Source organism: Netta rufina (assembly GCF_964035555.1).
Source record: "Netta rufina genome assembly, chromosome: 2".
In the NCBI taxonomy this organism is placed as follows: domain Eukaryota; kingdom Metazoa; phylum Chordata; class Aves; order Anseriformes; family Anatidae; genus Netta; species Netta rufina.
In genome coordinates this window covers 20572198-20585403 of record NC_140124.1, presented here as the reverse complement: position 1 = coordinate 20585403, position 13206 = coordinate 20572198, and the positions used below count along the sequence as shown (strand labels likewise).

Sequence of the window (13206 nt, the reverse complement as noted above, 5' to 3'; positions counted from 1 at the left end):
TGTTTATAAAGTAGGTTCACTCAAGCAGAACATCAGGATTTACCTAAAAAGCACAATTATTTCACATAACATAAATACATAAAACATAAATATTTTACATAACAGAAAGAGTTGTCTAACTATTTCCATCTGGAAATAGAAACCTAATATTTTAAGGAATTTTTTTTTAAGGAAAAAAAAAGTTAACTCTTTTATCACAAAAGAGTAAATACCCACAGAGAAAGCCCTTCGTAGTCAAACCTGCCCCATGGCAAGTTGTTATGGCCACATTTGCCTACAATTTTCTTATTTTCTCAGAGTTCAAATTCCAGGCTCATTTTCTACTATAACTTTATACCAGTGTAGTTCCAAAGAAGCCAATGGGTGATCTCCTGAAGAGCAATTCCCTTGTGCAGGATTTAAAATATACATGTAATCTGGATAAACTAAATTGTATCCGCATAGCCTGGTGAAGTCTTTTATAAAAAAATAAAATAAACTCAAATAAGTTACTCTATGCTTCATTCCATTCATTCAGGCAATCTTGCAAAATTTTCATTCTCTTTCAATAACCCATTGGAAGTACTGAGGTGAAAAAAGCACACTTGAAAGCAGTTTCAATTTTAATGAACTGCACTCAATTATACACCCAGATTTGATTAATAGCAAACCTCACTGTTGATGAACCAACTAGAGGAGTGCTTGAATTATTGAAATAAAAGCAATTTTTCAGATAAATGGAATAATTGTCTTCTGAAGGCTTCTAAGTACGTTCTGTTTACCCTAAAAATAAAAAGTACCCAGGAGGTGCATATATGTCAGGTGATTCCATCAACCCTGTAAATACTGATTATAAATATTTAACATAATTACTTTCTAAATGTACTGTTAAAATATTAGGGTAAAATTCCTGAGGACAGGTAATCTATTATGAATAGTATAAATTCCATATATAAATTCGTTTGGACTTTTATCTTTTTAGAACTGTACAAGAAAATTGTAATTCCTGTTGAGATTAATGGATTCCCTTCTTTGCCCTGCCATGCTTCACTGAGTTTCCATGAAGATTGTAATGCAGTGTCAGTGTGAACACTCAGTGTATTTGTGTATTCCTTTCATAATTTCCAAAGGTCATGCTGCAAATAGCACTAACAGAATGGCTGAGGTTGGAAAGCACCTCTGCAGATCTAGTCCAACCTCCTGTTCAAAACAGGATCCATTAAAACAGGTTGCCCAGGGCTGTGACCTGTTTAAAATATCTCCAAGAACGGAGACAAAGCAACTTGCCTGGACAACACAGACAAGTGTTTGGCCAGTGCAACAGTATAAGTAAAGGAAAATAAAATCATATAATTTTTTATCCTTCAATGGAATTTCCTGTATTTAAATTTATGCCCACTGCCTCTTGTCCTGATATTAGGCATCACTGAGAAGAGTCTGGATTTGTCTTCTTTAAACCCTCAAAGCAATTATTTATGCCCACTGATGCACACTATGCCTGTTCTTCTCTGGGCTGAAAAGTCCCAGCTCTCTCAGTCTCTCCTTATGATAGATACGTCAGTCTCTTGTAATAAAGTAAGAGTACAGTACATTACAAAACAGTACAGATCTTTCTTCTAGCATTCAATGAGATATAGGTTCAATAAAGGTTATTCTTCTTTTAAGATATTTGTCCTAGACGTTTAACTATGGTGAGAAATATTTACAGAAAAGCAAGTCCAAAAGCTTTACAGTCTGTGTGTATGCAGATCTTGTTCATACAATACAAGTTGATAGTGATAAAAGTTCTAAAAGTTGTCTACAATTTACATGTTGTTTTTTTTTTTCTATCTATATATTTTATACCTAGACAATGATACATAAATAATTGTATTTTAATGTTGCAGAATACTTCTAAATCAAGAAATTAACTCTAATTCCTCAAATCCATTTGAGGTTCTGAAATAGTCACAGTCAGACCTGCTTCTCAAATGCATGACTGACCATGATGTTTAATAGTTTGGAATCTTTCCCCAGAGTCCTTTTACAGAGGAAGTCTTTGCTTTTACTCAGCAATCATGTAGCTGCCTCTGCTCAAATTCTAACCTGAAAAAAAAAAAAAAAGAAAAAAAAAAGAAAAATTTGCTCTTGGAAAATTCATGTCTTCCGTATGATGATCAAGGAACAATTGTAACTAAGGAAAAGAACTTTAAAAGCAAAAAAAGTGTTTCTGATAGAGATTAATCTCTTCGACAGCATTTGTACAATTTTGTTGACAAATTACTTTTCCAAAGTCATTTTAAAAAAACAGAGACAAATCTAAAAACAGAAAGTCTAACAAAGATATCCTGAATTCATTCCAGTGCCCTAATCACTAGAACTTCTCTCTCATCCCAAAGTTACCTTCATACATAACACTCACAAGGGTCATCCAACATATGTCAATGAAAAACACCACTGGGGAAGTGGAGTACATTTTTACTAGCTAATTTGCTAGAAATCATTCTGTCCATTCACCTTGAATAATAGCTAAAATTGGTGGTTACAGCTTTGTCCTCAAGGCTTACATGGCCATGTGTCTACAATAACTTTTAACGCTGTTTACACCTTCAGAAAGCAAAGGATGGTGGCTTTTGTGTGTGTGTGTCTGGGAAGGGGTAGGTTATTTTGTTTGTTTCTAACTCACTACCATATATTATTTATGTCAGTACATGGGAGTGCAAGGAATCATAGTATTAGCCAAATAGAATTCTCTCCATTACCATGTACAATAAGTTCATTACAGTCTTGTAGAGATGATAATTTACTTCCTGTTATATTTTCAGGTTACTACACAAGTATTCCTGGAAGCTGTAACTTTGAAACACAAGAGCAAGAATGGACCACTGTATGCGGATTAATACAAGACTCTAGGGATGATTTTGACTGGAATGTTAGCAAAGGTGGTGACTTTGGACAAACGGGTCCTGATACTGACCATACACCAGGTATTGCCATGTGTCCTACATAACTGTAGGGAAAATTAAATATTCACTGAACTCCAAAAAACACTGTCCCATAAATTAGCATCAATTAGTCAACAGTCAGCTGCACATAAGTGAGCAGTGTGCCCATGTGGTCAGGAAGGCCAATGATATCCTGGCCTTCATCAGAAATAGCATGGCCAGTAGGACTAGGGAAGAGATTGTCCCTTTGTACGTAGAGTGCACCTCAAGTACTGTGTTCAGTTTTGGGCCCCTCACTGCAAAAAAAAAAAAAAAAAGGATGTTGGGTTTCTAGAGTATGCGTTGAGAAGAGCAATGAAGTTGGTGAAGGGACTAGAAAACAAGATTTATGAGGATCGACTGAGGGAACTGGGGTTGTTTAGTCTGGAGAAAAGCACGTTGACCTCATCACTCTCTACAACTACGTGAAAGAAGGTTGCAGTGAGGAGGGTGTCAATCTCTTTTCTCAGGTGGAAAATGATAGATTGCAATAAAATGTTCTCAGGTTGCACTAGCTGAGGCTTAGGTTAGATATTAGGAACAATTTCTTCATGGAAAGGGAGGTGAAGCAAGGGAGTTTTAGGTTAGATATTGGGAAGAACTTCTTTACTGAAAGGGTTGTGAGGTGTTGGAACAGGCTGCCCAGGGAAGTGGTGGAGTCACCATCCCTGGAAGTCTTCAAAAGACATTTAGATGTAGAGCTCAGGGATATGGTTTAGTGGGGACTGCTAGCGTTAGGTCAGAGGTTGGACTCGATGATCTTGAGGTCTCTTCCAACCTAGAAATTCTGTGATTCTGTGATAGGCTGCCAAGGGAAGCATTGAAGTCCCCATGTTTGGAGGTATTTAAGACATGGGTGGGCATTGCACTAAGGACATAGTTTGTGATGGAACATGATAGGTCAGACTGATAGTCGGACTTGATGTTCTTGAAGGTCTTTTCCAACCTAAATGTTTCTATGATTCTATGAAACCTCAATGTGATCTGTTGAGCTTATTGTAATACAGACAAGTAATAGTGAAAAATTAGTACAGTTCGCGAAGGTTATTACGATATTTAAAGTTCCAGTGAGTGTTTAAAACACTTCCTTTTATATTAAAATTACAACTAAGGATACATAAAAAGCTACGACAAAAATATTAAATGTTTTAACAAACTGAATCTTGTCATTTATACTATCTGATAATTTCTAGTTCCATCTGAACTCAGATTTAAAATAAATACAAAAAATAAATAAATAACTTGCATAACAGCCCATTGCCCACATTTTTAATTGTGGTTTCAGCAGCACTGTAATTTTAAAGACTACTATTTTTAAAATGATCTTGATTATATCATTCTTAATACTCCACTTTAGCTTGATGCATTCATTTAGTCATTTCCAAAACAATGAGCTACTAAATACGATATAAAGTATCTAATTAATCATCCCATCTGGGACATAACAGAACTCTTTCTAAAGCAGTACAGCATACTTCTACAAGTGCGGTTGTTGTTGATAAGTCTGCAATGAGATTTTTAATTAAGGGTCTACTTGAAAAAATGTTTAAAAAATACCGATATGAAAATTTTAATACCATAAAAGAGGATATATCTGTCATTATCCATGCATTACTAAGTTAATGTATTGGGCCTTGTTCAGAAATGCTGTGGCAGTGTATCCATGTACTGTTGAATGACTGAACAAATTTGGATAAACAAAGGTAAAAATAGTAGTCCAGCCATCCATTTCTTTTTAGTCACCTAAGCAGGCAATATGGATTTTGTATTGAATAGTACCTTGAATGAGACTATCCAATGACCCTGGCTGTGCTGTAGTCGATCTCTGGAAAAATTTGTGGCATTGTAGGCTTTTTTTCAGGCAGTTTCAACACGGTACCAGTTTTCTGTTTCCAGTATCAGCTTGCACCCTGACAAAATAGTTGGACATCTTGCAAACCTTTAGCTAACTCGTGTTCAAAAAACAGATTTTCTGAGAACCCAGATTAGTCTATTGTTATATTTCCTTCTCCTGATCATCAGCTCTGTATTTTTCTCACCTATCACTAGTATTTTTTTTCACTCCTCAAAGAAGCTACTGGATTCAAATGAAATCCGTGTTATGAAACCTTTTGTGTTAGATCCTGATACTCATGATGCTCTACTTGTCAATAGTTGGAATAATCTGCTTTTCCTGTAGTGTCATACACTTAAAGAGCAACTGATGAGCAGTGTGTGTGGATGCATGTGAAATGCTTAAGGTTCATAAGTAAGGTCTTAACTTTTCTCCCTGTTATTGGCATGCCAGATATCTTAATGTAGAAACATCTCCTCTATTAACATGTTCCTACAGGATGATACAGCCAGACTACTAACAGAATGCCTACTGATTATCAGCATAACAAAATGTACTAATGGGCCGTTCCAGTTATCTGTGCTATGAGACAGCAAATTATAATTATATACTAAATAAATATAAAATTATATTGTATTATATTTCTTTCTGTATTTATTATAAATCTGAATGGAAATTTAATTTCCATCATAAAGGTACCAATTGCTATTGAGAAGTGCTTAATTTTCTTTTCCAGAAATTTTATTTATTAGGAATCCTAACCAGTTCTAATTTTTATTTTATTAGCAAAGAATAGTTCAGATTCACTGTACAGGTGTCACAATCTTTACTGGTTTAATCTTGAATTTGTATCCAGCATGATCTGCAGGTGGATTTTTTTGTTTGTTTGTTTTACATTTCCAAACTCAACAGAGACATCTTATAAGCAGGTGGCTGTAACCATTTCTGTCCTACTCATTTATCTTCCCTTTTTGTTTGGCAGATCCTGCACCTGATGCAGGAACTCTTCACCTGATCATGAGGGAACTGTTTAACTGCCACACATCACAATTTGTCATTTTATAGGAAGCAGATAGTCTGTGTTGCTGTTGGCTATAATTGTGGAAGTTCCTCTTGGAAAGGGACAGAACAGACAGGGTAGAGGTAGAAACTAATTCAGCTGTCCCAAGCAAGCTGTTCTTTGTAAATCAGTAGTCTGACTTGCTTTCTTGCTCTTCCTGTGATGCAATGTGATGATAAAACAACCTCTAGCCCTTGGCTCTTCAAGGAGATTTTGTGTGTTTTTCTATTTCAGTTCCTCTTACTTAATTGATTCTTCTTTGCATCTTTGAAATTACCCAGGAATTGTAAGAAGAATAAAGTTAATAAAAAGAAAGGAAAAAGTAAAATGGAATTACAGCAAATGTGTTTACAAAATTGTCTAGATTTGTAATTTACTTGTAAATTAAGTGGGCAAGAAATATTCACATTAGCTATAATGAAAAAGAATCACTTGTTAGAATTGTCAGCAGTCTAGATACAGACTCTCTGTAATGTCCAGCAATATCTGTCAGTCCGTTCCTGGTCCAAACCAATTTCTTCTAGTTCCAAACTCATTTCCTCTAGTTACTAAGCATATAAATTTGTTGCACAGATCACGAGTGCCATTATAGCAATAGAATGAATCCTGTGGTATTATACCAACCATGTACTATGTATATTGGAACAGCTTTGTGTGTAGGTTTGGTTGTAAATGTGTCATACTGCCTCATCTAGCAAAATCTAAACTAACATTACAGATTTCAGATGGGTAACAATATTAATTTCTGAAAAATTTGCATTAGTTTAACATAACTAACTTACTGCATTAGAACAGTCTCAAGGATAAGATAAACCCTGTGATTTGAACAGAAAGACATTTTGTGAAAAATAACGACTATATTACAGCTATGTCTAACATTCTGCAATTTGACTGAGATGTCTCTTATTCAGGTCTCACTTTTAAAAATTATTTCCATAAATTTCCTTATCATACTATTCTTTCCTGCCCCAAAACAAGGCACTTTCAGCCTTTAGCCACAGTATCCATGAGCTATTGAAACACTCTGAGGATGTTACTGCTCAAGTCCAGAATGTTTGAACTTCAAAAACATCAACCAACTAAAAAAGCATGTCTATTTAACTTTTGCTGTATATCGTATACATATGCTGTATATCATATGTATATCATTATGCCATATGTCATATATTATGTAATATGTAGACAGGCACCCTGGCTTTCCAGTCTGTTATTTAGTGTGCAAATATTTAGCACCATTCTACTTATGAAGAATGTAACATATCCATGTCACTGTAATCTTTCAAATAGCTTTTTCTCACCTGAGAAAATTTACATTTCCTAAAAAAGTTTGAGGCATAACATGATACCCAGATAATCCCACTTGAAAATATCATCTCAAATAAGATTGCTTCGAAGGCAACAATAGAAACTAAGAGCAATTCCTTGACAGTTGCTACCATTTACAAATTGTTCAAATTCTGGGTTTCCTTCCACTGACATTCAAACTGAATAATTCTCACTCTGAACTAACGTTCATTTACAGGTCTGTGAGAATGGCATGTCGAATAGCAGTTTGAAAACCCATTACATAGCTCACTTTATGAGTCAAAGGACTAAAATTGCAATCAATTTTAGGTGGAAATAACTGCAACTCACTTCAGATGAGAAATTACTTTTGATATTTTAACTGCAGTCCAAGTGAGTCTGGCTCTTGAAGTGACAAAGGAGTGAGCATCTTTTTTTTGCTTTCTTAAAAGCACTATTTGTCTCCCTACTAATAAGTGACAGATTGTGTCTTTTATGGATCTTACAAACTGAAATATATATATATATATATATTTTTTTTTCTAACAGAATTTTTTAAATGACAGAATAGGATTTGGAGAAAGATATCAATTGTCTTTTAGGCCTTATAATAAAGCTGCCAGACAGGGGACTGTCACTAATCTGCCTGAAAATTTAGTGATCATGACCTTGCATATAACACTTAAACTGTTTTGCTAAGTTGTCAATATAGGGAGTAACTAGGTTTTAAAAAACATTTTGGATCCATGCCTATTTGGTTTGTTCCACAAATATTTATTTCCTTTCCAGAATAACAATTCTGGAGAGGAAATACCATCATATGGTGTTTTTTGTTTGTTTTGTTTTGTGTACTTACCCCAAGACCATCATGATTGCTGCTCTCTTTACAATTACAGCATCTTAAAAATTACATTCACAACAGACACAAAAATCTTATACCATATTTTTCCCAAATCTGCATCCTTGAATTACCGAAGTATTGTAGTAGTGCAGAATAATTTTTGTGAAACTGTAAATTGACGAGCATATGAAGCTCTTAAATTCAGCTGCAGAGTATGAATATGCATGTATGTTTTATACATGAAACATAAACAGGGTGGGTGTGAAGGTGACAGTTTATTTTTAAGGATTTGAGAATTCATTGACCTAAGAAAGAAAAGATGATTACTAAAAGATTAGCAATTCACTTAAGTTTATCTGAAACTTAATTTAAAATCCCTTTCCACAGTGACTGCCATCTTCTTTACAAAATGTTCATTAACATTTATTTATAAGACGAAGGAAAAGGATTGCAGAGAGTCAATCTTTTTTGGATATATCATTTGTTAATCACTTATTTACAGAAAGGTTTATAAGAGCTTACATGAAGTTGACTGGCATACTGTTATGATTCTGAATGTTTGGTATGTCTTATGTCCCTGAAAAGAGCAATTAGGATTCATTCCTTAGATTAAAAATTCTGAACTTTTAACTTCTCCTGAGAAGACTAAGCATGATCTGCCCTCCACCCCACACCCCTCCCCCTTAAAAAAAAAAAAAAAAATTAATTAATTTAAAAAAAAAGTTCTTATTTGAATAACAGGTATTTTAAAAGTTTTAAAATAGATTTTTGAGAAAGTTTGCTTAATCAGGAAGTTCTTCCTGAGATAAAGTTTTGTAAGCAGGCTTACTAATTCTGTTATTTGTACCTTACCAACATATTCCGTCATTTCACACATTTATGTAATTTAAAATCAGAAAGAATTGATTGGCTGACTTTCTGAAGAGTATTGAAGAAGATATTAGTGTTTTGGGACAGTAATGTTTGGAGTTCATATGCAGAAGCTCCTACTTACTGAGTTTTCAGAATCTGTGAGTGAGTGTTGGTACTTGCAACATGATTTAAATTTATTATTCATATTTATTATTAATATGAATCAAGTATTTACACGTGGGTAAAAAAGGCACAGTGAGATCTGATGGTTACATTAATATTATATGTATGTAATAAACAGAAATACACAGTTTTAACCCAGAACATCTCTGTAATGTATGGGTATACATGTACATTGTAACAGATACTAGTATCTATGTGGGTAAAAATGCTTTTCCTTTAGAGCATAAAATAGTACTGAAAAACTATAAATTATTATAATCTTTTTATTGAGGTAAAGGACAACGTTTTTTGTATGTAAACTCATCTAACCAGAAGGAAGGAAATAGAGCGAAGATAATTACTACCAAATTCTTCCCAGCCAGCCTTGGGATCTGCAGAGTTCGGTTCTGGTTCTGGATGTTTGCTTCTAGGCAAACAGGAGTCTTAAAGGTAAGAGAAAAAGCAAGTCTACCAATTCATGCCACAGTAATAATTGCACTAGTAGTATTTGCATTTCTGTGTCTAAAATGATCTAAATCTCAGAGGCTGTTAGCTATACTTATTCACAATTTCACTGTCACTACACCCATATAGAAAAATTTTCTGTCAAGATCAACAGGGACAATTTTGTTCTACTCTTAATTTCACTTGAAGCCCTTTTGCTATATGTGCAAAAATTAACACTGCCTATCTATCATTCTCAGACCTACTGAACATCAACACTGCACAATCCACTATTTAACATCAAATCGTGTTAGTTTCCAAAGTTTAGGACAAAAACAAGATATGCAGTTTAAAAGACAAGTGTTAAAAAAGTTAATGTCACCATGTATCAAGGGTGTTTGATTGAAATAACTGGCAATAAAGCATTTAACCATATTTATGATTATAGTTCAAATATCTTCTTGCTGTTCCCCAAGCATCCTCAGTGGGCCAACTCTTAGTTGTTAATTCTTTTTGTAAAATCTCAAGCAGCGATGTGTATCCTTGGCAAATAATTCATTTCACATGGCTCACTGAATAAATATGTTGCATAACACCTTTTTTACAGGCCTGAGCAAGACTCCTATCTGTGCCAGCTTGTTAACCTGTATTTTCAGACATGTATTTATGTCAGTTTTATTACATGTGATGGAATATAAAAAAAAATGTATACATTACCAGTGTTTTTGTATTGACAATCTTTATCTTTGGTTTTCTTCCTTATGTTCATCCCCACTGAAAAGGATCATAGCACAATTCAATAGGAATACAGTATAATTTGTACTGGACTTCAAGAGGTCTCTAGTCCAAACTCCTGCTCAAAGCAGGGTCAGCTGCAAGATCAGACTAGGTGAAAACCTCCAGAAATGGAAACTACCCAATTCCTCTGGGCAACCCCTGCCACTGCTTGGCTGCCCTCAGCATGAAATATTTACTTCTTATATCCATTCAAAGAATAATGTTACCTTTCATTCAACTTTTCGTCTGTCCTTTTAAAGTATATGATTATGGGATGGTATTTTTATCTCTGTCACTTAGTTCATGGGCACTTAATTAAGAGTAAATAGAGAAAAAAAATACATAAAGTTATTATAAGCAGCAGGTCCTTCAACATTATTCTTATGCTAAATCTAAAACACAGCACCATACCAGCTACTAGGAAGAAAATTAACTCAATCCTAGCCAAAATTCAGCCTGCTTTTTAAAACTGATTTTTAATGAATTTTCAGGTAATTTTATTTTAACATTTCTCACTACTAAGTCAATAAAAATTCTCAAAACCTTATTTTTCGCAAAGATATTTCAGATATTCAATATGAATTTTTAGAAGAGTTTATATCAATATTGTAATTTTAGTATTTGAATATAGCTTTTAAAGTACTAGGCCATGTCCTCAAGTCCATTCTTCCCAGTTTCAATTATTTATACCTTCATATACTCAAACTTTGCACATTAAGATTAAGTAAACAGAGCAGTAATAAAGGTTGAGAGCAGTTCCAGATTAAATTGAAGTAAAAAGCAAACAGTGATTACCTTATGGATCAGTTAGTAACTGAAATACTCCAAGATCATCTATGAAAGATTTGTTTAAATTTACTGTGCAAGAAAGCAGACAAAATTTTTTTGAAGGAGCTTCTGAACTGAAATTTTTCAAGTATTACAGCACCCTTAGAGTTAGTGAATAAGCAGGTGTATACGGCCTATGTATGTGGAGTTAGTCAGACAGGCAGTCTGTGTTTTTTTTTTTCTTTTTTTTTTCCCCTTTTTTTTGTGCTCAAGTTGCAATGGAGGTTAAAAAAAGAAAAAAGTCAAATGGTAATAGGAAATCTGAATAATGTATTAGAATATAGTTATGTCACTGCAACAGATGATGATGTAGCTATTATCTGAAATACAGCTATCTGCAACATTTATGTCATGTCTGGATTTTAAAAAAGGAAAAAGAAAAAGAAAAAAGGAAAGACCACAAAGACAGAATATAAGCAGAGATGAATGATTAAAATCACCAATTTGGTTAAAAGAAAGATAAAAAAAAAAAATGAAGGATGTCTCAGAATTGGAAATAGATAATGTTGAACTACACAAACTTAAAAAAAAAAAAAAAAAGAATATTCACCAAGATTAGAAGAGTAGGTATTAAAGTTGCTTCTCTTCTTTATTCACAATGCACGTTTCTCTGGGAGAATTCTATTGCCATAAACTTTGTAATTTTTTACAGGGGAAATAAAAGCATAAGCTATTATTATTATTGTCTTTAGAAAAAATACAAGATCTACAACAACTCTTACACTAAGAGTGAAAGTTATTTTAAAAGATCTGAATACTGATGCTTCATTGTTCAGTTGTTAGCCAACAAAATAATAATAATAAAAAAAAAATCATAATGATTTGTTATGAAAACATTAGCTTTCCTTAGAAGTACTTGACAGCAGCCTTTGAGGGATGAGTTATTCAGCATTAAACACAAGACTAGTCTAAAGTATTAATGAATATGCTTAAAGAATAGCTCTAAATATAAACAGTTTTTATTACATATATGCTACAAATGTAAATTTAGAAAATTAATTTCTCTTTACATTTTGATTAATGAAATAGTAGAGACATTTCAGCAAGAAATTGAGGTTATTTTAACACCTGTTTTATTCAGTGGCGATCCTATTAATTATCTGTTAGACAGAAAGCATGCAGCTTTCATTAAGCTGCAACAAGCTTTCTCTATCAGTTTATTCCAGGAATTTGTCACACAATTGAGATTTAAAAGCCAAATTTAATTTAAAAGCCAAATTGATATTTGTTGATACTAAAAGAACTGAGGTGTGGTAAATTTTTGTATAGTACAGGTCAATTTCACTTAAAATGATTAATTTTTTATTACTTCAAACCCATGTTTAAAGAGATAAAGAGAAAAAGGGCATAACTTTCTGAAGTGTTTCTCTAATGTGACAGTGAATGGGGATACAATTTTGCTAATCTGTTCTGTGGGCTTTGGAGAAACAATTTCAATATTCCTGTAGTGTAGCTTTATCCCCAGTGAAGACATGAAATAATGACTGCTGAGGAACAAGAACATTTTGAAGGCATGATCTTGAGGATGTAGAGTGGAAAACTTAGTATCATTATTCACTGGAGTTAGTGGGAGCTTTTCTCAGCTGACATATGTGTCTGATGCCTAGTGAAGTGAAAATATGTGTTGTCTTTCCCAAGATTCTTCTGCTTCCTTGGCTGCTGATTACAGACAACAGGATGGGAATGTTGGGAGAATACACCCCTTGCTATGCACCCCTCAAATCTGCATTGGCTTCTTGGTTATTAGCCAATTAATTAACCTTCTAGACAGAGCATAGTAGTAGTCTCCAGCATGCCAACTGCTAAAGTCAGGGAAGATCAGGAAGATGATATGTTATCTTGGAAAGTCAGCATGAGGGTATAGAATAGCCACATGAGTTGTAACTGCTGATGACTAAGTAGAAAATAGCAGTGTGTATTTTGTGACCTTCAAAAGTACATGCACTTTCCCCACCCACAGATTGAGATAGAAGCTGAAAAAGGAATTCAAGAGTCTCTAACACACGGGACATGCTGTGGTGAATTAGAACTGAGTCATGATTTTAAGGCAGGAAAATGGGTTTTGTGAGAGAATACTGTTCACATATGGACTACAAATGAACCAGCTGGCAAAGGCACCTTGGAGAAACACCAAGAAACAAGTATAAAAGCTTCACTCATGCATTTACATCATGGAGATTAT

The 13206-nt window shown here is 33.9% G+C and overlaps 1 protein-coding gene across 1 annotated transcript in view; it reads left to right on the top strand.

Annotated features, from left to right (window-relative positions):
* MALRD1 (MAM and LDL receptor class A domain containing 1) overlaps window positions 1-13206 on the top strand; it is a gene marked incomplete at both ends in the record, with an annotated part of 250210 nt that overhangs the window by 165760 nt on the left and 71244 nt on the right. Inside the window, 2 exons of the mRNA XM_084281876.1 lie at window positions 2784-2945; window positions 9268-9425. Of these exons, the coding sequence (XP_084138002.1) occupies window positions 2784-2945; window positions 9268-9425 (320 nt within the window). The remainder of the gene's footprint in view (window positions 1-2783; window positions 2946-9267; window positions 9426-13206) is intronic.